At 46.1% G+C, this 24,524-nt stretch overlaps 2 protein-coding genes across 9 annotated transcripts in view; both read right to left on the minus strand.

The window, feature by feature from the left end:
- Window positions 1-812: 812 nt before the first annotated feature.
- Window positions 813-4,965, minus strand: VAMP3 (vesicle associated membrane protein 3). The gene is made up of 5 exons (XM_049810681.1): window positions 4,863-4,965; window positions 3,387-3,468; window positions 2,544-2,702; window positions 1,785-1,836; window positions 813-977 (listed from the first exon to the last, which is right to left on the minus strand). Coding segments are annotated over exons 1-5 (312 nt in total). The 5' UTR covers window positions 4,865-4,965; the 3' UTR covers window positions 813-960.
- Window positions 4,966-9,650: 4,685 nt separating this feature from the next.
- Window positions 9,651-24,524, minus strand: part of CAMTA1 (calmodulin binding transcription activator 1) — a 322,967-nt gene continuing 308,093 nt past the window's right edge. For 2 of the 8 annotated variants that reach the window (XM_049802953.1, XM_049802862.1), the window contains 2 exons: window positions 21,241-21,271; window positions 9,651-11,385 (listed from right to left, as the gene is read on the minus strand). In XM_049802953.1, the coding sequence (XP_049658910.1) occupies window positions 11,353-11,385; window positions 21,241-21,271 (64 nt within the window). In that variant the 3' untranslated portion in view covers window positions 9,651-11,352. Of the gene's footprint in view, window positions 11,386-11,409; window positions 12,056-16,308; window positions 16,491-21,240; window positions 21,272-24,524 lie in introns of those variants that run through there. The other 6 variants (XM_049803043.1, XM_049802770.1, XM_049803126.1 and 3 more) reach the window with 5 other exon arrangements.

The raw sequence follows: 24,524 nt of genomic DNA on the forward strand, positions 1-24,524 counted from the left end.
CCACCGGAGAGCGCCGGCGCCGACCGGGCCGCCGTGAGGCGCCGTGCCCGCGCCCCAGCCCCGCGGTTACGTAACGGCGGCCGCACGCGGCGGCCCCGCTCCCACACACCTCGGCCCCGTGCGCCGCAGCCCCGCCCCGCCCCGGACAGAGGAGGAGGAGGCGGAGGCAGGGTCGGAGCCGCTTTATTGGAGGAGACGGCGCGCGGCGGGGCGGCGGCGGGGGCGCCGCCCCGCCCCTCACGCGCCGCCGCACGCGGACCCCGTGCGCGCCCGCCTGCCCCGCCGCCACGTGCGGCGGCACCGCCCCCGCCCCCCCTTCCCTCCCCTCCGCCCCCGCGGCCGGAGGCGGGGCCGGGCCCGGCCGAGAGCGGAGCCTCGGTCTCGAGTGGCCCCGCCCCGCGGGGCAGCGCCCGCTGCGGCTCCTGGACGGCGGAGGCAGCGAGGCGGCGCGTCGAGCGTTAGCGCTGAGGAGGGGGGGGGGGGAAGGAGAATACGTGTGTGCGTGTGTGTGGAGAGGTGTCCCTCCGCGGCTAGGAACTGCGGCTTCATCAGGGCTAGGCGGGGGGAGCCCCCCGCAAGGCACGGGTCAGCCCCCCCTTCGCAAGGCACGGGTCAGCCCACAGAGCCGGCCAGGAGGACGAGGAAGAGGAAGGCCATAAATCCCCAGACCCAGTACAGAGGCCGCGACCCGTTACAGCACCGACCGTGGAAACTCTAGAGCCAGATCCTCCTCACCGGCACCGTGCCCCAGTTCATCGAGGCACGGGGCAAGTGGTGGGCTGTGCTTGTTAGTAATTAATGATAGGAGTGTCTTAAGGCAACCGGGTAAAGTTAGTTAACATTTCAGTAATCAAAACAGTTTTGCTTTAAACAGCAGTAAGTGGGCTGAAGATACAGCAGGTTTGAAGTGGAGAGGCTGAAGATAGGCACCTTCGGTTGATTCGAGTTTCTTCCTGTAACTCAAGACACACTCCAGACTACAAAAAGAAGAAAGAAGTTGGACAGTCTCCTTCAGCCCCTTACCACAACAATCCTGCATTTTCAGAATTTAAATTACTAGAGATAAGTAGAGAGGGATTTAAGAGCTTCCCACGGTGGTTATCCTAGTTTTACTTTTCCTTCGTGCTTGCAACCTGGTGTTTCTGCCCCAGGACTGCCTGGCTGTCGCCAACGGTTACTGCAGTGTTTGTTACCGTATTACAGCACAAACTGAAACTCTGTCCTCCCATGAAATACTTGGGGATTACATGAGAATTCAAACCAAAGACTGCACTCTATGTCCCCTGGCTTGCTAGCCTGACCCAACGCTAGTATCATTTCACCCAGCAGCAAAGTCTCCACTTGAAAAATGCCTGTCTGCTATGGCAGTGCATTTGGAACTGCCACACCAAAAAGGATTTGCCTAGCCAGAAGCCGGGGCAGATGAAAACCAGTTCTCAGACAAGGGAGGCAGATGGTATTTCTCCTTCTACTTCTGCAACATGCAGCTGTAAAAAAAACCCACAACCAACAGAGGCTGTTCCTGCTTTCCTAGTCCTTGCTATATTTGCTTTCACCTGTTTCACTCTGCACACACGTCTGAGACTCAGCTATTGGAGCTCCCACAGCCATCACAGTTTACCACCCATTACAGCCACAGGTTGTTAAAGCAGTCCCTGCTATTTCAAATTCATGTTGTATCTTCTTTCCTTTGAGTATCCTAGCTTGATTTAAACTGTACCAGTCAGTGAATTAACACCATCTATTCCAACTCTATGAGAAATCCCAATTTTGGGGAAACTTACCAATAATGATGATGATGATAATGAGAACAACAGCTATCAATATTGCCCACATCTGTGAAAAAAAGCCATACAACACTTACTACAAACCATGCAGTAGCATCAACTGGCCTTGAGGGTACAGGAAAGCAGCCCCTGGAAAGTACTTTTGCACCGTGCGCTAGATCTAACATGGCAAGTAAAACTTCTTCAGTAAGCAAGCTCGATTCACCATCACCACTCAGAGACGGCAGGCTGTGCACACAGGCAAAACAGACCAACAAGTTCTTTCCCCACTGTGTCTCCACGCAAGGCCTGTCTCAGGGGACTACACAAGCGGGAGTAAAGAACTATTAAACATCACTTCTACTCTTACCCTATACCACAGCTTTCACTGTTTTTGTTGCTCACCAAAGGAGATTCCAACCTTCGCCAACAACTACAAGTACAGGAGCCTGAGCGAGCTCCTTCGGCTTTCTAATACTTCCTTTGCATTAACTCAACCTATGCATTGTCGGCTGCCTTCTTCCTGTTCCCCAAAGCCTCAGATTACCGAGTTGTTTCCCTCTGGCCGTTACCGTCTCAGACAAAGTCTTGAATCAAGCAGCATGTAAAGCTGGTAATCCAGCTTTTGGTTCCTTCACCTAACCACTATGCCATGTTTTAAAAATGGATGGTGTAACTTAAATAACATTGGCTAAAGCCACTTCTGCCTTTTGAGATGCTGATTGTAATAGTGTTAGCTGCAGTACTGCACAGTGTAAGTATACAAGCCATGGTTACCTTACAGTTCTTCCACCAATACTTTCTTTTCAGCTTGGCTGCACTGGTCTCAAACTGGGAAGCTCCTGCTTGCAGTGCATCAGCACGGTCATCCAACTCTGACAGCTTCTGATCTCGCTCCAACACCTTGTCCACATTCACTCTCATGATGTCAACAACCTACATCGGTTTAATGCTTACAGTAAGTTATTAGTTTTATCACCCACTGTGGAACTTAATTGCAGGCAACGGATAGCAACACATGGTACTCAGTGTTCTCTTCTCAGAAGTAGAAGCTATTGCCTTTTAGTGTATCCAGTCATAATTCACCTGCGGCTGGAAGCCCCTAGTACCTACTTTAAAATGTCAGCAGTGCCAGTTGTGCTGGCATTCCCTTAAACCCAGGAAATAATTCCTGACTTGCTTCAAAAGAAGTTGGGGCATATTAACATGCTAGTCAACCACATGTCAAAAAGTACTGTTGGTAGCCAGCCTGGTTTTTGGTCTCCCCAGAAATGTGGGCATCTCATATTTGGTGGTCAGCCTTCATTGCTGCTGCTGAGAAAAAAGCTTGTTGTCTTCAAGAACAAAGGTTTTCATCTTTCTTAAGCCAAATCCTCAAGCACCGAGTTTGCAGCTAACGTTTGGATGCAGGTAACTTCTCTCTTACTTCCCCACTCCCACTGAATGGATTCCCCCCCCCCCCCCCCCCCAACTTTTGCAACAGTTAAGACAAGTGTAATAAAGCAAGCTGAATTATACTTAATTATATGAAGGGGAAACTGCTTTGGCCAAAATATCCCTTCTCATTATATAGGTTTCCTGAAGGAAAATCATTACGCTGCTATCAGACTAGACTTTTACCTCATCTACTTGGTGTTGAGTCTGCTGAAGACGACGATTACTGCCAGCAGCCATATTTGAGCTTCCAGGGGCAGTGGCTGACCTGCAGTAAAGAAAGTCACTGTTATTCTGTTTAGCTTTTGATAAGCTGTGGTTTTGGTTTTAAGTGGATATGCTTAGAGTACACGTTATCTGACATTCCTGAAAACAGGGAACTTGTACCCCTGGAATAAATAGAGGGCAGTTGCCTACTGGAGAAGTGATGTTTTAACAACCGACAATAGGGGCAAGTCACACAGTGTCCTAAACATCTCATCAACAAATTGCTTGACATGCTAAAAGACAGCAGTGGCTTGCTAATAGTATAGTTTACAATAAAGCATATGACAACTCTTATAGTGGTTCATAGGGCTCAAACATTCAAGAGTTGGGGATCAGGGGTGTTCTTGTTTTCTAGTACGAACACAAATCCAAACAGTAGTTTACAAAAAATTAAATACAGAAACTTAATGGTTATTCTAACTATGTCCTCTTCCAGTGGCTGCCTCCGTCTCTATTCTTTTGAAACAGTTGACGCAGAGCAAGAGAAAGCACAAGAAGGAGAAAGCATTCGGCATATACAACAATTTACCTCTGGTCAGCTTTGACTTCATTACCTCAGGCAGCCCAAGTTCTTTTTACCAGCTGCAACACCCTGCCTCTTTGTAATGGATGACAGAGCCTCTGTACATAGTGTTCATACCCTTTTCACCGCTTTGGCAAGCTTTTGTTGCCTAACTCTAGAGCTATCTGTGCTCAATTTGCTTTTCTGCATTTTCACGTCCTCTGCGCAGAAGCGCGTACTGTTTGTTTCGTTCACCCCGATACCCTAAAGAGTCGAATCTGAGCATTGGCTGTATTGGCACACTGACTTCCAATTTACACTTGGCGAGAACAAACGCGCACACGCACGGCGAGCAAACGGGGAAGCCTGCGCCAGGGCTCAAGAGCAGTCCACGTGTAATACCACAGAGCCCGCTCCTCTGTTCCGGCACTTAAGTCACCCTTTCATGCTGCTTCGCTGCTGATCCCAGGCTGAAGAGTCTCGGAAGCGAAACCTCTTCCCAGGAGCAGAGGGGCCAAAGGCAGCACCGACCCAGCCCCGGGGAAGCGCGCTCCCGGGGCCCTGCCCGGCCGCTCCCAGGGCGAGGCCTGGGGCCGGCAGCGCCCCGCGGACCGCCAGGACAGGCCAGCCCGCCCCGGCAGAAGCCGAGCGTCCTGACACCGGTCCCTGCCGCCGGCGAGGCCGGGCCGTGCCCCCTCGCCGCCGGCCGCGCCCCGCGACTACAGGCGCAGCCCGCTCCCGGAAGCCCCCGCCCGCGGGCGGCGCCGTCCCAGCGGCAGCCAGCCGCCACCGCGCTACGCAGTAGGCCTGACCCGGCCCCGGCCCCGGCCCCGGCCCCCGCTCCCGCTCCCGCTCCCGCGGCCCCGGCCCCCGCTCCCGCGGCCCGCACTCACATCCTGCCGGCGGAGGTCGGACCGCTGCTACACGGCGAGCGCGCCCGGGCGGATCCCAACGGGAACTGCGCGCAACTTCGGCGGCGCCCAGCAAGTGACGACAGAGAAGGCGGTGCCTGGGCGGGGCCCGGATGCTCTGCTCCGGGCGGCAGCCTGGGACCACGCCTCCAAAGGGGCTGTCCACGGAGAAACCACGCCCCCCCCCCCCGCGGGCGCGGGGCGGGGAGCGCGCGGGGCAGCCGTTGGGGGACGCGGCGGTGGGGGTGGGGCTGTCACCGCCGTGTCAGGCGCCGCCGGGGGGCGGGGGGCGGGGGAGGGGGTGGTTTCGGTCCCCTGCAGCGGCCTCGGTGCGTGGGACAGGCCAATGTAGTTGATAGCGCGCACACCAGCGCACCCCCCCACCCGTCCACATACCCCCCCCCCCCAGCCAGTTCCTGGGCAGGACACGGCTCCTCCGGCCGCCCCCTGTGTGTTAGCGCGGGTGGGTGCACAGTTCGGGGCTGCGGACCGCCTGTGAGAGACCCCGGTTCTGTGCGGCAGCCCTCACAGCAGTGGTGCGGTCACGCTGCCTCAGCAGCAAGCGCTTGGCCCGAACTGCCGGGGACACGAGGTGATTTTGAGGCAGCGCTGTGCTTATGTGGTGCAAAAAGTGTACGTGCTTTTTTTTTTCTTGTTAAACGCCTGGGTGCGGGCCTCGTGTCGTCACCTGAGGGCGAGTGGAAGATGCTGAAGGGTGAAGGCCTGCCGCGGCGGGTAGATTCGTTCTTATCCCTCTCGCTGGTTGTGAAGGGGTCCTGGCATGACCAAAGGCCCCCAGTACAGCTGGGCTCGGAGACCTGGCGGGGTTATGCCTATACTGGGCCTGGCTGGGATGCGGCTGATGTCCTTCGTCGCCGCCTGTACGGTGCCAAAATTGGTGATTTGTGGCCAAAACAGTGTCGATAACATGCTGATGTTTTGGCTGTCGCCGAACAGCGCTTGCGTGGCATCAAGGCCGCCTCTGTTTCTCATGCTGCCCACCCCCCCCCGCAGTGAGCAGGCTGGGGGGTGAGAGGCTGGCAGGGGACACAGCAGGGACAGCTGTGCCAAACAGACCACAGGGCTGTTCCACGCCAGGTAACATCATCCTCGGCAGTAAAGCTGGGGGGGGTGGTGGTGGTGGTCTTTCAAAGGTATGCGGCTGCTGGTGGGAGGTAGCGACTGCCTGCCTTTGCATCACTTGTTCTTATTTTTGTTGGGTTTTTTTTCCCCCCCTTCATTTATTAAACTGTTTTTATCTCACCCCAGGCATTCTCTTCTCATGTTTGCTCTTCTAATTTTCTTCCCCCCATGCCTCTGGGGAGAACGGGGGAGGGTGGGGGAGTGAGCGAGCAGCTGGTAGGTGCTTACTTTCTGGCCAGGGTCAACCCACCACGATGCCAAAGGCGAACCCAGGAATTAACAGGCATGTAAAATGGAAAATCAGGGAACTATCTGTGAGCAAATCAGGGAGTAAAATGCTGATTATTTTTTTTCTTAAAGAGAAACATAATTAAACATGTTTCTCTGTAGTCCAGAAGAAACTCTCCTAATGAAATCTCATCTTCTGTTGTAGTCCTGAGTTTTGGAAGAACTTACTCATACTAGTACTAACATAGTCCTTCAGAAACAAGGTGATTAATCTATTAGAGCTGTTTCTCCCTGCTAGGCTAGCCTGCCTTTTAGTCAGGTACAAAAGTGGCATTACTGAGGGTTGGTTCATGTAACTTACACAGCTGTTCAGTGCAACAGTTACTAAGTCTCAGTTGTTAGTATTACTGTGTCATTAAGTGTGACCTCATAGGTTCCTGCATCAGCAGGCCTCTTGAATTCTACTAAGATTCGCCTCTGCTTTGTGCACAATGTAGGATTTAGCATTCTTCTACTAGGTGTTCAGGGTTTCTCATGAAAAGCCCATACGCCCTGCCCTGGAAGTGATTGTCTACTGAAGAGGAACTGAAAATAATTTGATCTCAGAAAAGCTAGTCATCCATAGGTGAGTGCTATCTGCCATGTTTATACTATTATATAGAACTACTTGAAGTTGTGTTAGAGAATCTAATCGGAACTGGGGCCACCTAAGGGCTGGTGAAATATTTACAAATCTGTAGTATTATGTTGCCTTACATGACTTCACAGAACGTTTCCAAATTTGAAATGCCATCATAGCACATTGCCTTGAAAACCAATTTCCAGCAAAGTTCTGCTAGCTGCAGCTGGGCAGAACTTGTATTTTAAGGACAAATGGATTTTTAATGCTTTTGTGTAGTTACAGTCATCTTGGCAAAACCTGTACTTTGACGCTTGGATATTAGGGGCAGATGAGTACCCAGCCTGTGTGGTTTTAAAACAGTTTTCCTTTCTGCTGTAACAGTGTGGACAACACTCAAAAGGAGAAGTTTCTGCTTGGGGCGAGGGCCTGGGGGGAAGAAACAGAGAGGGTGGCTGGCGTGTCCAGGTTTTGTGTAGCAGCTGCCAGCGCGGGAGCCACCGGCAGGGCCTCAGGTGTGAGCCAGTAGTGCTGAGCAGTGTCATGGAGCTCTGGGCTGGCCTCTGCACTGGAGAAGGACTGGGCTGGCAGTGCTGTGCCCGGGAGCTGCAGAGCACCACTGGGCAGCGGCACTCTTCAGCAGGGGACCTGGAAAAGTTCGCTGCCCAAGAAACAGAGAGTTCCTCTCAAACATGCTGCTTTACGCACCAGACGAAGGTTACACACTGGAATACAGCAGCAGAAAGGGCTGCAGGTCCAGGGGTTGTGTTGTTGCCTTTAGTGAATCCCACCACACTTCCAGGGGCTGCGCACCCGCTCGCGGGTAGGCTGTGGACTGTTCAGATTATAACCCGCAGGAAACGAGATGCTACTTACAAGCAGGCCATGTATAGTAAAAGAAACGGATTTTTTTCATGGTTACGTACAGTGACTAAAGGACTACATCATGCTTTTCAACTAGGATAGAAGAGACATGTTTAAAGAAAGGCGCACACTTTGTATGGGGAAATTTTCTTTGTTTTTAATTTACAGCAGAAAGAATATAAAGCATTCAGAAAACATTTTCCATATTTTAAGGGCAATTCAAAACATTTTGCATGGTTCCAGCAGCTGAGTTCTTCAACAGATCCATTGATTCAGTGATGCTTTACATGCACGGTTACAAAAATAAAACTTACAAAAGAGAAGACATCTATACTAGTTTTACATGCAAGTCTTGGGGACCCCCCATTGGGCACCAGCTATTGTGTGGAACTGCCATAAGCGTGCAACCAGAGAGGGGGTTCATGTTATATTCTGTATTTCTTTCACACAGTATTACTGCTGTCGAATGTGTTTCACAAAGGAGCAATTCCATTATCAGAAGACAGAAGATCTGGCTCCTGGCACTTGGGAATTTGAATTTTCCCGGAAAGCTGCACTTACTTATCTTCCGTGACAATGTAAGTTCCACAACCAAGAAACGGGTGAGCAGAATCACTTCACTGCAGGGGGAGTCTTTCTAACTCCCCAGTGATACACTGAAGGGTTATGGCCCGACACAACAAAGCACTTGGAAGCTGTACTTGGCTTCAAGCATGCAAGTAGTTCTGTTGCGCCCGTGGAATCGCTTGCATGTTTAACAGCAAGTACAGGCTTAAACGTTTGGCTGAAGCAGGATCTAGATTAGTAGATACACCACCAGGCCCATGGATCTGGAAGAGTAATTTGAAATAGCTCTGTATATTACTGAATCATTTTCTGTAAAGACAGGGAGTTAAAACATTTCCACTGAGGTCACTACTCTTGTTAGGAAAAGGTCGATTCTATATTGTCACATATTGGTTAATGGGAAGCAACATTTCAGTTTCAAAATGTCAGAGTTCTTCCAGTATTAATACAGAGCATTTCCAATTCATTCCAAAGGAGATTCTTCGGCGTCTCCTGTTCCGTTTTTGCGCAAGCAGAAAATTTAACGGTTAAGGTCCCAATTCCATACTGTAAATCGAGGCTATGAGGCTGCCCACAGGCACAGTGTGAGCGCCAGACCGTTCGTTTTTCTTTTTTTTTTCCCTTTTTTTAAATTGAATCAGGTCATAAAGCAGCAGTTCAGAAATGTACAAGAGAATTCTGATAATGAGCTATAGCACATCTACTGTAATTCAATGCTGGCAGTGAAAAGAAGTAATTAAAAACAGGTACAATTATAGAAAAGGCACCAAGAGCACTGACCCCAGTTTTTTTTGCCACAATCTTTGTTTTTACTCTTCTTTTAAAGACACCAGTTTAAAAGCTTCTTATGTGTGAATATTTTTAGGCTTCACAACAAGCCTTGCGTTTAAACATTGCAGTTGGTGGCCGGGATCAAGCAAGAACAACTATTCCAAAACTAACAATCTCAAATTTACACCAGTCCATTCAGAGATTTTAAACTGCCACAAGCAAAACAAACACAGAGGAGCAGTTTCTGATCTCAGACACACGTACATAACCCACAGTAACGACACAGACTTCAGGAGTTTCTTCCCTTACATTCCTGTGTAATAAAGATCAGAACCTGGTTCCCATTGTCGAGAATTTGTGACAGTTTTAAATTAGTAGTTCAATTTAAAAAAATCTAATTTCTTTGGCTCCTCACTATGTGGAAATAGCAATATACCATGACACCCCTACAAGATCAGTTTGCATCTTTTTTTAAGTTTTACTGAATTTTTTAAAATTTTTTGTGCAATTTTTATTACATTTTCTGACTTCCAGCAGGAGATATGAAAATGTGAAACATATTTTCTACTTTCGTACTATTTCTTTTTTTTTTTTTTTTCATTTTATGTTCATTCTACGTGTTCTTTATTGGAGTGAGTGTATGGTGTTAAGCTAGATACGGTTTTTGTACTCTTATGATTATCTGCTTTGCAAAAGTAACTTAATTTTCTTAAGCAATATTAGCATTCACATTACTTGGCACCATTGGCAAAAAAAAAAAAAAAAAAAAAAGACGGGGGAAAAAAAAAAAGAAGGAAGGAATAAATAAATAAAATCCAACCAAACCGAACTCCTGGTAGCCAAAATCAAATGTAAACATATCCTTTTTTTTTCTTTTTTTTTTTTTTTTTTTTAAAGTAATGTTGCTCTGCCTTTTTTTCCTAAGTCTAAATACAGTAGCTCTTTTTTGCCATTTAGTCATGCTTTAGCAAAAATGTTCTTCTAAAGAACATTTAAAATAAAGTTTCTTATAGTGAAATAAAGTTTTTGTTTCATTTTACAGACCATAGCCACTAATGCTTTGCTTTGTTCATTTCTTTTTCTTGAGTTCATGCACATATCTCTTTGTTTTAATATATACAATATGTACAAACAATACATCCACACTCTTCTCGTTCATTCAGACAAAACTATACAAATAATAATTTTATCTTGCCAAGTTATTGACCCTTTGTGAATAAAATATTTAGTAATTAATCAATATATTCCCTTTCAAATATTTTTTCTCATTTTCCATTTCTACCTTCTATATATACAGAAACTGCCCAGATTTTGATGAAGTAGCCAAAATAAGAAATTTACTGGCCAGAATGCAGCACCACTCTGATCTTTAGGTGGTATAAAATGTCCAGGCAACATATGTATGTGACTCTGCAAAATGACAAGAGGTTTGACAAGTACTTAAGATAAAAAGCTACATGTTTTACAAATTATTTTCTGAACTTAATTCAAATAATAGTACATGAAAGTAAGGCTAGAAAATAAAGTGCTGAATATGAGAGAAAGTACATGACAATTGATATGTTTGCAGGTTCTAGTAAAAATACCAAAAAAACTTTTTAAAACTTGCTTAAGCTGCTCTCTCCATTCCTCATGCATTACCCGTTTATCTCATACACCAACCCCTTCTGTAAGTTCCCACGGGATGTATTAAAAACCTGCAGATTTAAAAAGTTGCATTAAGTGTGCTGTAGAGATTTAAATAAAACACAAAGGACAGAAGTGCGAAGGAAATGAGGATGCATGGACCCAATAAAGATGTACTGATCTAAGCCCCTCCACTGAGACTCTCAAAGCTTCAGTTTCTTGGAGATGACTGACAGGTGCAGGAACAGCATTCTTGTGTTGCTTGTGCATTCCCACCTTTTCTTAACAATATTTTTGGTATAATATTTGTACAGTTCCACATGTTGTTTAATACAGCCCTATATGAAAAGGATAATTAATCGCTTCTTCCTTCTTGGAGAATGAAGCAACTCACAATTTCCTCCTGGTGTCTTTTGTTTTCCCCATGATCCAACAGAAGATTGAGTTCCAAGATGTCTTGCTGAACAAATTAAAAGTTGTCCATGAAAGTGCAAATGCAATGACCAAAACATTACTGTTAAAATCCTGCAGCTGGTATTTCCAGAACTGCAGTGGGTATTTTTGTTGTTGTTGTTGCATGTCTCTGCTAAAAACAGAAAATGAAAACAGTCTGAAAAGCAATGTCACATTGCTACGGGATGCTGCTGCGTATCTTCAAGTTCCTTGGCCTTTTTCAATTCTTTCACTCTGAAAAAACAAAGAGGAGCTATATAACACTTCCGTCGCAACTCTCTTTCAAGACAGAAAAAACCCAAAATGATTCCTCGCTCTAACCTCCCGTGCAAAGGAGCCAGCTCCCAGAGGAATGACAGGAGGGCAATACGTTCCTGACACCACAAACAGTTGGAAGCGCAAGAATGGTCTGCTAGAAATCCAAGACAAAACACATTTGGAAAGATATACTTATTTCCAGCTACTGGTTTTTTCCTGGTATTTGTAACTACAGCTGGACTTTGTTCTGGTATTGGCCTATTTAATTGCCTGGGGAGTTGTGGGACTGCTATTCCTTAACTGATTTTGCAGCTGCCCGCTATTCCAGCTGTTGCGGCAAAGGGGCTTTTCAGTGTTGACCTCTTTTCTCCATACATCGCTGAAGCGTGAACAATTTGATGTCGTGCCCAGCGCAGCAGGGGAAAATCAGTCAGTTGTACTTACAGGGGCAGCGTGATGTTGATACAGAACGTCACATAAGGAAGTGTTTCTATGCGAGCGGAAGAACCGGTACGGGTGTGAAGAAAGAGAATTTACTTCACGCTTCCTCCAGCTGCTAGCAGCTACATCTAGCATGTTGTTGGCAGCAGACTCATGTTTTTTCCCAGCCAGCAGTGGAGGACGCTGCATGCCAAGGGCAATGAACCTACAACGTGGAAGAGTCACTCTCCCTAGATGTGGCCTAATGCTTCAGTTCTCAATTCTTCAAATGCATGCAATACACTACCTCCCCTAGCACTTATCAGTGTGAGAACTAAATCATAGCTGAAAGCTGAAATAATTAAAAATTGAATTAAAAGGATGAAGAGAAGGGAATAACTTCAATTACAGTTCAAGTAAAGCAGAATTCGGCATTGGTGCTGGAGTAGCAGCAATCCTCTGCTCCGGCTGACAAACTGGCTGTGTGTCAGTGAAGGCTCCCTGCAAAGGAGCCAGAACAAATCCACGGGGACGTCCCATGCTGCCCCTAAACCCAAAGGCAGGTGCCCAGCTGAGCTCGGGGCAGCTTGGCTCTGCCTCCTTTTGCAGGGAGCTCCTTTCTGCAGTGCAATCCCTTTGCCACCTGCCTCCACATGCCTCCCCTCTGCTACTGCGAGGGGAGGACCCCCCAAAAGGAGCAGAACACGGCCTACATTAAGGTGACCTAGCAGAGCATGTATGTGCCCAACTGATGTCGCAAAAACTTGAAAGGACAAATAACGAAGGTATGGTACAAAGAATTGTGTCAGAGCTGCAAGTCTGTGTACCAGAATCCAACTAAGGGTGAATGACTTTAAGAAAGCCTAAGTAAATACAGATAGCAAAAGATGTTGGGAGAGCTACACGGCAGCAATGCCAGTTTGTAGCTTCTGTACGTTGACTTCCACTCACACATCCTCTTTTGACTCTTGCGCCAGCCTGCTCATAGGACGATACACTGAAGGCTGCAAACTGACCTCTCTAAATATGCCTCCATTTCACTGTTTCCTTTATTCATTTTTCTGCATGTACTATTACTCAGAATCACAGTCAAAAGGGAGCTGTCTGCTTCTAACTCCTTGTTTTAGCTGACTCAAAGCTCTAAGCACTCAAAGGCATTCTCTTTATTTGTGAAACTGGGGGAAACAGGAGTCAATGAATAAATCACACTAACCAGCATGCAAGTCAGACCTTTGCTAATTACCTTAATTCCACCAAAGTGTTTGAGAATATCATGTATGGAAAGACAGAGGGCTCTGCTAGTCCAAATGCACATGCCCTTTGCAGAGGCTGAAGACCCACATCCAAGGGGCCAACAGCACTCCTCTGAAATCTGAGTCTGGCAGAGGGGTGCCTCAGTGCAGCCCTCCCAGATGCCAAGAAGTGCTCTGATTCCCGGGCTGAGGAAGGGGCAAGGCAGCGAGCAGCACAACTGGTTCTGAATTCCTGCCTGGGTAGTGCTGTGCCAAGCCTAAATGCCTGCCACAGCTTCACAGAGAAATTTTCCATGGGGAAATTTTGGCTCTGCGCAAGCTGGTGTCTAAAAAATGTCTCCTGCTGACATCAGGGGAGTGGGGGCTTCAGCTCACAAATGACAAACTGATCAACCTCAGTATATTTTGTTTTCTTTCTTTTCTTGCAGCAGAAAAGCAGCCTCTCCCTTGAAATTATTACTAAAATTTCTATTACTGCACCGCTTAGAAGCAGAAGGTGAGCCAAGATCCCTGCTGTGCTAGAAAAATGTGGTGTGCCTCTGTGCACTAGGCAATTTTTAAGGCTTAGATTAACTGTGTTCAAGATACCATCAATTAATGCATGATTTGCAGTGCAACTTCCAAATGTTTTCTGTTGCACTTCAGTACTGTAACGTAAAATTAACCTGTTATTATAGATCTCTTACTGAGAACATGCACATTAGATAAGCTGGTGGCTCTTTCACTGAGACATGCTATACCTTAGTTTAGCACTTCAACATGCAAGGGCTACACTAACAAAGCACTTTTGCTGGAAGAATGCAAGACATGCTTTGCTGCAAACTTCAACCTACAGCATGCAGTATCTGTACTGGTGCAGACCTATTGAATCTGTTTAACTGGAACACACATGCCAAGAGAAGTTAATTGCTGCAGCGCTCAACATTTGCACTAGTACAGATCCTATTCAGAAGTATGCAATGCTTTCCTTGGTCAAGTGTGCTTGACATCGGCTTACAGATTTTCAGGCTTATAAAAATGTTGCAAGTGCAATGTTAATTACTGCTTAAAAACATAAGCACATACTAATACAGAATTTCCCTACAGCAAAGTTACAGACTTTGAAATGCATCATGGGTACATTACTGAAAGATGCGGTTTAGTATGTAATGGCTTAAAACAAACCCTGCGTTCCACAGCATTTATAAACTTGCACTTCAAGATGATGACCATCCACGTTTACTAAGCTACCACATTTTTTTAATTAAACTAACCTCTGTGTGCAGTACACATAATTATGCATGTATTACATTAAAAACAGGAGCACAGGTAGGTACTCTAAGGCCTTTATTTGTACAATACACTGCCTGGTAGGTATGAAGACCTGCAGTCTGTGGCTGACAATCTCTCCTCCACACTCAGAAGAGCCGGCACTGGGAGGCCAGAGACGTTCTCCCCTCTCCCGGGGGCTGTGGGATCTGCAGCATAGCACAGCCCAAGTGGAACTGAAGTACCTCTAACTGCTACCAATAACTGAGCAAATCCATGGCCAGGTCGGCGCTTAGGAAGCACTGAAGTGGTGTTATGAATGCCCCTGCTTCTTCCCCAACCCAGGGCTAAAAGTGGTGTGCCATAACACGCATACGCATCAAGCGAGATACCAGCCCAAGGTAATCCATTCATTTTGTCATTTAAAACAACTGTTCTTAAACAAGCCTTTGAACTGCTTTACCAGGAGAACCTAAAACTAATTGTTTTTAACCAATTAAATTCTTTATTGGAGAGTCTGTGCTGCAGCCTTTCCTGTGTCTTAGAAGTCCTTTTAGTCCTCATTTAACACTTCTTTTCTTTTTTGAGTAAGTTCCTTACTCAGTGGTACTGCGATTTGATTTTGTTACAACTGTATGAAGTGTTAATACCCTCCACTCAGTGTAGGGCTGGTATTCCCTCTTCATTAAAGCTCAGCGTAATGAACCCTCTAAATTTTCAAATGCAGTCAAAAATACAGTTTTACCAGGGAAGAAGTTTGGACAAATTAGGACCCTTGAAAAAGAAACCCACTGAGTAAGTGCTGCTAGAAGTGAACAATATAGCATTGCCTTCATGCTAGAAGGTGATCTTCCTTGGTTCGTACTTTTCCGCTCTTAAATTCAGGCAAGGGAAAAGGGCCAAAGGGTAGCATTTGCAGTTACAAGCATTAATAAACTGCTCTAAGAAAAAGAACACTAGGGCAATTAATAAAATGGTACAGCAGAAAGGATGTTCTTAGAGAAGATGTTTCAATCCAGTCTGGCAGACTTCCAGTGAGACTTTTTTCTTTTTTTTTAAATAGCAGAAAAAACAAGCGCGTTGAGAGCAAGTAATACCAGCAGGCCAGGTGCTGATGGATGGTACGCAAACCTCTCCAGAGGTCTACAGGCACTGGTATGCTGGTTTGGATCACTTCTGGAAGTGCCCCCAGCTGCATGGGGACTGGAGGCGAGGACAGTTCCAGTGATGCATGGCTGCAAGCCAGAAAGCACCAGAAAGGGTAACAGGCTCCAGCTGTTGCAAGGCTCTAAACAAGAAGTACCATCCTATGTCAGCAGCTATTGAAACCATGCACAGAATTGCAAAGACCATAAATTTGCTTTTGCACTGTGAAGCCTTCAACAAAAACCTGCTCAAATAACATTTCCTCTAGGCAGTAAGCGCCTCTAAGGGCCAAAGTCATTCCCTCGGCAATTGCTGAAGAGCAGATGGACAGAAAAAGCACGTGCAATCGAGATGACCACCGCTAAGGTGTGTGAATCAAGCCGTGGTGCTGACGCACAGATCAGGAAAAGAAGATGATTTCAACTCTGACCTTTGAACCCTGACACTCGGGAGCTACGTCCCAGTTCCCAGATTGCTCCAGCCAGACAAAGCTTCTGCCCTTCGAACTGTGTTACTTACTTGGACACCATACAGGAGGTTGCATCATTACGTGCTGAAGCAATGTAGAAAGCAACAGCCCCAGAAGCGAGCAGCAGCTCCTCTCCCCACGTGCCCTCCCCAGTCTTGTATGGGAGTGTGTCAGCAAATGAATTAGGCCTACTTAGAGAAAGTTACAGCAAACGATGGCTTCATGGGTAAAGCGTAACACAAAGCTGCTTCATCAAATTTACTCCATAATGCCCAGCCAGGGAAATGTTTAATGAATCTGAATGCTGAAGATCAGTATAAAGGACAGGGTGCAGGAGCCAGAGAAGGCTGTCTGGCAAGTTACCTGTTGCTCTGAGAGCTGAAATGGCCTGTGGGACATTTAGGAAAAGAGAGCTCTTGCCTTTTTCCAGATATCTCATTTGGGCAGCAAAACAAAAAAGACAGAAAGGCCCAATAAGAATGACACCCCAGAGCACGCGGTCTGCGACTTAACACCCACATTTGAGTTCCAAATACATTCAGCCCCTGCAAGAGGTAAATGAAAAAAGAAATTACGTTGAAAACTTTTGTTGCAGGTACAGTGACGCATATCCCAATACGACATTTTCTCACATCATCCTGAACTCGAACAAATGGGACTTTTCAATCCCTTAAAATTTTCCCCCATTCTCAATCCTACTATGAGATGTAAGAAACTGGGTACTTAAATGCAATGGCTGCTGCATGGCACATATTAAAAACACACAAAAAATACGAGTCCTAGTTGCACAGGAGTAGGAAAGGGCTTGTTGCTGAAATGCCAAGAGAGGGAAGGGTATGCACAGAACAACAAAATCTAGTAGATGATGTTTATTTAGGTATGAAATAAAGTTGTACTTACCGGAGAAACCAACCTCAGGTGTTACATGCACACTCCCCAAACCGGAGAGCAGCATTTAATCAAACCGTCAGAAACAGAGTGGGGGTAAAGGCATCTATTTTTAAATGAAAGATGCCGTGAATGAATACAGTCTTTATTACTCAGGATCATAGATAACACGCGTGCTTGTTCTGCCCCGGAGAGGACAGAAGTTTCGCCGTAGGCGGAAAGCGATTGGCTAGCCTCGTGATGTCAAAAGACTTGCTCCTTGTGATCTGCTCCAGATCACCTGCCTACCAAGAGTACGGCAGAGAGGGTCACAGTTCAAGCAGCTGTGTATTTTTGTTCATGTCCTATATCTGGACTTTGAGCAAAGCTCTCCTTCACAGGAGGCTACAGTGGATGGTTAATCAATGAGCAGGGAAACATTTGTGTAGCAGGCACTGTGATTAGCTGTAATTTGTCCACTAGAGCAGCTTCCCCTGAGATGAAAACTATTACTTAAAGGCAACAGTAACTGTGTGTATATATATATATATATTTTTTTTTTCTAGAAAGTCTTTTAATTTCTACCACGGAAAGATATCAAGTTTTGTCTGTTATAAGTTGGCCAATAAAATCTCCCACCTCTCCCTTTTTACTGATCCTGGTGTAATGTAATGCTAATAAATCCAGAAAAATTAATGATGAAATCAATTTGAAAAGAGGTTTTCAAACTGAAACACGGAAGCAAATGCTGTGATCATTTATCTGCACCCACAGACTACAAAAGCAGTGTCAGTGTACAGAATACATCAAATTTGTATATTAGACAGACGTATGTTTGCATGCAGTCCTTCAGCATATATGGAGATGTCAGCTTGTGCACATCAGAAGGCCCAGAAATACTTTTCTTCTGTGCATGCACGCCAGCAGTGTATGCACACGGGTTGCTATCAGAATGCAAAGCAGCAAAGAATCATTTGCTGTAAACAGACTTATTTTGGCACAAGAGCAGCTAATACATTTTGTGATGGTTCATAGCTTACTTCTTCCAGATAAGCAGAGAACTCCCCGATTTCCAGATCAATCCCATATCACTTGCCATTCAAGGCAAAACCTGCAAATGCTACTAAACTTTCAGAATCTGCTTCCTGCTGATCTCTCACACTGTTACATACACAAAGCCTTAAAGCGCAACCACTATTTCTCCTCCAGTACTGACGACTGGCCTGTCAGCTGCACCAAGAGCAGAATTCACCATACAGTATCTATGGAGCGAGCCCTCAGGGCTGGCTTCCCCAGCTTCGTTTGAGTCCAGGGAGCCGTGTGCTGGCTGTGGGCCTGGACCCTGCCCTTGCTCCTCTTTACAGTCCCCTCTACTAGTGCACTGACCACGCAACACTGGTCGCTTTTAGTGTATCTTGAGACTGCAGCATGCATCTCCTCTCTTTAGTAGGAATCCCAGCTTTGAACAGAAAGGCACAATTGCTTCATTCTTCTACATTCAAGTGTACATTGCACATTCTTTTCAGTGTTGAATCCAACTAGCCCACTTTGGTATGCACTTTTTAAGTTTAAATTATTTCTCCTATTCATAGGACAAAGGTCATAAAACATATTCCCCTCCTGCCTGGCAGGCAAAGCTTACACACAGTGCTGCTAGCAGAGAACGCAGCACAGCTTCCAGCCCGTGCCATTCCCAGGGCTGCGGAGTGCAGGGAGCAGGGGTGTTCTGCAGGGCAGACCAAGCCTGCGGACCCCAGGGCAGACAGAGGTGCCCAAGAGAGCAGGATGCAGCAGGAACTGTGCTGGCACACCCGCACGCAGCCAGCCAAATCAGCTAAGCAGGAATTCTCTGGAGAGAAGGAAGACTGAGAAGTGAGCGCCGAAACTGCAAAAAAACAGGAGTAGTGGAAGGAAGGAAGATATTTTGAGTATACCAGCATCTAGCTGCGGACATGCACGCTAGTCCCTTTTCTTACACACTGTGGGATGTGGTCCACCGCTAGCCAGAAAAAAACAGGGAAGAGTGGGAGACCCCCAGTTATCTCCAGGTAGTGTTAAGAGAAGAGGTCTCACCAGGAAGCCCCCTGCTGCAGAACGAGTCTGAGGCAGGGCAGGGAGAAAAACATCGGCTCTGTCTCTTCTCTTCTTGCAACTCCTATCTTGCACCAGTTTCTTCCAGTTCTGCTGCTTTTGAAAGGGTTTCACACCCTCGACAGGACTGTAGCATTTGACTTTTGCTCAGAGAGGAGACAGAGCGGGTGCATCCACCATTCTGGTTGGCAGGGGCCCTGCAGCTCAGCCTCCTCTGTCCCACGACCCAAAGCGTGTCGGGCGGCTGCAAGGCTGGCTCCGCATTTGTGCACCGGAGTTCAAGGGTTCCTGCCACAACAGGCACATGGTGCGCTATGGGGGTGGAGGAGCTGCAGCTCCTTGCTCAGGACCATCTCGGGACAGGAGGAAGGAGGTTGGGACAGTGCCTGCCAGGGAGGAAAGGTGTGCTGTTGGGCCAGCCCCAGGCAGCTATGCCCTGCAGTGTGCTGCTCTACTGGCTGCTAAATAAAATGTCGTCATTTGTCTGCAGCATTCATTACTGCCCCATGGATATGGAAACTGACCCCAAGATTAAAGACGGTTAAACTTGCTAATGTTTTTTCGTACAAAAGTAGACACTTAGCTCCTTACAACAGAGGAAGGCTGATTTATCTAATCAGAAGAACTTTTTTTTAAGTTACTTCCAGTGAATTTTATTTTTCAAAACCCATTTATGTTTTTTTCTTCAACAGGCTTTTGAAACCAGACACCCAACTGTAGACCAAGAATTACTAGCCCTAGTTATACACAAAGCATCAGCTTAGTAAAAGCAAGTCACCCAGTCAGTCCACCATTATGAGAATACAAGCTATTTTTACAGTTCCTGTCTTAACCTGCATTAGTTGTAAAGCACGTTACTGTATGTGCTAAGACCTGGACCTATATTTTCCAGCTAACAACTTCACAGCGTTGGTGTCTCTGCGACCAGGAGTAATGTTTCTCTTCATCAGGGCAAGATCCATGAAAGTAGCACTTGAAACAGTTAGGGCTGATCTGGGCCTTTGTCCCCATTTCATCCAACTCTTACTTCATTTGTCATTAGTAAAGAACCCAAATTGTTACTTGTAAAAAACTGAGGATACGCAACAAAAAATGGTAGCACAAAAGTCATAGCTTGGAAAGAGATGTCATTAGCTTTTGCTTCTTTGTTAGGCTCCATAGTAAAACAAATAACGATGCCTCCAGCAGGCTTAAGCCCAAATCAGACTCTCACTCCTAAGTCATAAAAATTGCCTCTGCAATTTGCAGTCAGTAAACCTCCACAATCAACAATTCAGGTTTTTCTTCTGAATGTTAAGTGGAAGCAGGAGTCCAGGTCATCCCTCCCTCTGCCTCTCCTCCCTTGCTGAAATAGGAGTAATAAGCACACAAATGGTGTTATTTCCAACTGCAGTTTTTGACAAAGAATAATCCTGCTGTCCTCCAACCTCTCAAATGCAAGATGGCACTGAGCAGTCCTGCTGACAACTCCGGCACGTGCCTTGAAAGCCACAGCATTCCCTGCTCGTGTAGGGACTGTGACCTGCCATGGGAACACTTCGGCGTATTCCCACCCTGCTGTGGGGCTAACCAGCCCACTAACGTGACCAAGCACAAAGGCGAGCGGACTCTTTTCATGCTGAGAATGAGACCCCCGACAGAAGCTCACTCAGAACTTGCTATAACGCAGTTATAGCACCTTCATTTCTTTTTTTTTTTTTGTTTTCCTTCTCACTATGTAGATTAACAGCTGAGAGAAGCAGTTGTCAGAAAGCTGGCCTTAGTAAGGTAAGCAGACGTGTAACTTACTGATGACCAGCTTCTAGAAAGTAAGCATTGATGCTTAACCACCTTAGGGAGTAAAAAGCAGCGTGAAGAGCTCTTTTGCTTCTTGCTGGCTCAGGCAGAAACAAACACCCATCTAGAGTAGGCTGCATCTGTACTGCAGCTTCCTATCACCTACACTGAATGCTGTCGCAGTCCCAGGACAAAGGACATTATTACTCCTTGAGTGTGTGTGAGTACAGACCCCGTCAAGTTCCAAAATCTACTAGCAGCCATTTTGGATACTGAAAAAATATCCCACCGACAACGCCGCCTAAGCATGCCCATGATGAATATACATGTCCTTTTTCACACATTCATGCATTGGTAACGTCTACTGCAGAGCTCTGTCCTGTTATAAAAGCAGCAGTGTTAGTCATTGCAGTAGGGTTAGTTTATACAGGATTCTGTTTTATATAATTAATGGAGGTGAAACTTACTGGCATATCTCGGCTGCAGCCCCATGCAAGCAAGCAGAAAGCAAAAATATTTAAAATGGAAGAGAGGAACTGGCTAGCAGGCAGCTACACTCACCCTTTTGTACAGCCTATGGTCCACCAGTGGGCTTCAGATTGCAAAACAATACCAAAGAGCTATTAGCACACACATGGCAATAACCATACCTTACCAAGAGCTTCACTTCAGGGAGGAGGAGACAATACTTCTGCTTGCCTGGAGAGAAAGAACCCTTCCCACTCCTGCCTACTGGACTCCTCCTCATTACCAGGGAGGAGCAGTCCCGTGTTTAGGTGTTTTAGGGCAGGAAGTAATAAGCAAGTAAAATAAACCCAATACTGTCATCCGGTGGCATTTCTAGCTGCATCCTGCCTTCCCGTGCAGCGATTATCTGCCTTCTATCTCATTCCAAATGCTACTCCATGAAAAAACACTGCAGATCATAATCACAGCCTAGCAATGGCATAGGTACCTCTTGGAAGACTAAAATTTTCCTAAGAATTGGAGAAAGAATAGGAAATAGGAGGTTACCTTCCCACTGAAAGCTGACAGTATGGACCATATATGGATTCAGCTCAGGAAACCCAAACCACTTTGGAGCTCTCGCATTTCCTTGTGGCTCTAGACGTGTCATATCTGGGGATCTCTAAGTAGGTGGAGTCTTTCCAAACCCGTTAAATACACAAACCTTGATTCTGCCTCACACAGGACAGCATGCCAGGAGACAGCTCAACTCACAGTAGGTGTAATGGCAAGTTTTAGGCTGAAAGTTAGTCAAGTGCCAGCCAACAGGTCCAGGCACCATGGGAAGATGGGCAAAGCTCTCCTGGGAGGCCACGAAGTTTCTGTTTCTCACTCTCAATGAACAACACTTCTGTGGTGACAAGTTATGTTGATACCATGTTATGGCTGATGTATGTTTTTCACCACATTTTTGAGAATATGACAATAGATGGATAGTTTTGTTTTTTTGGTTTTTTTTTCAAAGTCAAACAGAAACAATACATGTCTGACCGTCAGAATGACTGCTGCTGATGAATGACCACTTTTGTCTCCATGACACCTGATAATAGTCAGCTGCTAGAGCTCCAATATCTTCTCTAAGAATACATTTGACCAAAACTTACATTTCTTTTCTCATTTTCATCAACACCTACGCATCCATTACTGAGAGAGCTCCAACTGCAGAACCTCTCTCATTAGCGCTCTCAAACATCTGCAATACTGTCTGACCAGGCAACAAGCGTAAGTTCAGGAGATCAGAATACACAAAACCAACATGCCTATGCACCCTAGATCCTCAAGCTGATAGGAATCATGTTTGCACTACTGAGCCTTTGTGTCAAAAAGCTAATAAGCAAAATAAGACAAGACAACCATTTAAGCTGTTCTGAATGCTAACAGACAAAGAGTTCTCATAATTGGCTTAAAGTAGAGTTTGATCACTTTAAAATAGGAAAAAAACAACCAACCAGATGGTTGCCAGGGGAAAGCCTGAGTAAATCTTGCCTAAAGGCTACAGAATAAGCTCTTAAGAGTCATTTATTGGCCCAGCAACAGAATCTGCTTGTGGACAAAAACCTAGGTTAAACAGTTTCATTTTTTTTAAGGTGAATTTCTGAACTTTAAGAATTTACTGCCTTTTCACTTAGCTCACTACCCTTACGACAGACTGCAAACGGCTTTTACAGCCTCCTCCCCCACCTCTATCAGCTGACAGAAATCTGCTACAAGATCCTGCTTCTTTGATGTTCCTGTGCATGCTCTCTTCTCTCTCACTCCCTCAGATTTTCAAAAAATATCTGTCATTTCTATCCTTTGCACTGACAAGGCACTGTGATTTAACAAGTGGCTCCACAGTGCCATTTTTACGCTACAGACCATTAAAAAACATTAGGTGTTAGCTGCAACGGCTTGCCCCTGGATGTTCAGAAGTTTGGATGGCTGAAGCATTTCTTTATGGAGCCTGGGCCTTTCTTAATTTCTTGTTTATAGCAGCAGCGTGCTAATTTTGAGCATTTCAAGAGCAGTCCGCAATGGGATTCCAACAAGCAGTACTCCTGAAACAGCGCATGTGGCTGTTAGCCTAAGTACCAGTCACATCAGCAGCAGCTGTATCCTGTGTGAGCATTACACAGGACACACAGTAGACTGAATGAATATAATTAGGAGGCTTATATAGAGGTGGTTTTAAACTTACTTAACATTCTAAGTTTCATTACCCTTAGAAAGAGGCAAGCAAGAAAGTCAAGCAGTGAGGAATAACTGTAATTATTAAGACACAGAAAGAAAATTCAGAAAGCCTGAAGACGACCAGATGAGAGGGAAGCAACGCTCTCATCTTCCACCAGGTACCCCAGTGTACATGCACCACGAACAGGGCAGGTCAGAAATGGGGTTGCAGAGCCAAGCTTGGGAAGGAACGAATGCGGGTGGTCTCGCCAGGATATGGCTGTGCTGGGGAAAGCGTGTGGATCTCCCCCTCGGGGCTGAGGGGGGCAAGGAAGCAAACAGGTCAGTCTGAGTCTGCTGAGATGCTGAAGCAAGTGAAGCTCTCTTTTACTAAGTAGATCTCTATCATTTCCAGTACTGTACTTCTCCTCTGCAGTTGTTTATGCAAGCAAAAGGCTTCAATCTGTTTGTCTTCAAAATCCTTCACGGCAATAAAGCTCCAAGAACCCGATTTGTGTGCTGCTCTTCACAGAGCGCAAACAAGCTCAGAGACCAGATCTCTCTGTATGGTACTGGCAGCCAGGAGAGTCCGAGGGTCTGTGAGATACTTCAGCAGTGTGATCCCAGGATCACAGATGCAGCCTAAGTGCACAGAGCATGAAGTGTTTTGGCAAACATCTTTCTTTGCAACTGCTTGCTACAGCTTTTTTGGCAAGCAGGAAGAATATGGGGAAAGAGGCCCAAACTTGTCACATGCCTAAACAGTTCTGTAAATCTAGTAGACTGGTAAATTTATGTCTTTTTCAAGCAGATTTAAATGCTGGTTTTGCCATTTTTCGTAAGTCTTGCTTTTATTTTTAGCATTTGCCAATGCCAGAATGCTCCTGGTTAAAATTTGTATCAGTTATTAATACTAGTTGCACTAACACAGTTTTAAACCCTTCGGATCGCTTGGAGAAAGTGCATGACCACAAACGTGTGATCGTTTTTATTTCAGAAGGAAAAGCAAGGCAGTTTTGAAACACAGTTAACATCTTCAGGGGAAATAAGTTACTTTCTGATTTTGTTGCATCCTAGCTAAGAACCATGGATGAATTCCCAGGTAACCACAACCACTAACAAAGTGCCTACAGACAGACAGGACTGCACTGTTGCAGAAATGTCAAGTACTGCGCAGTGTGACATAAGCC

The sequence above is a fragment of the Accipiter gentilis genome, chromosome 1 (assembly GCF_929443795.1).
Source record: "Accipiter gentilis chromosome 1, bAccGen1.1, whole genome shotgun sequence".
NCBI classification, from domain to species: Eukaryota; Metazoa; Chordata; class Aves; order Accipitriformes; family Accipitridae; genus Astur; species Astur gentilis.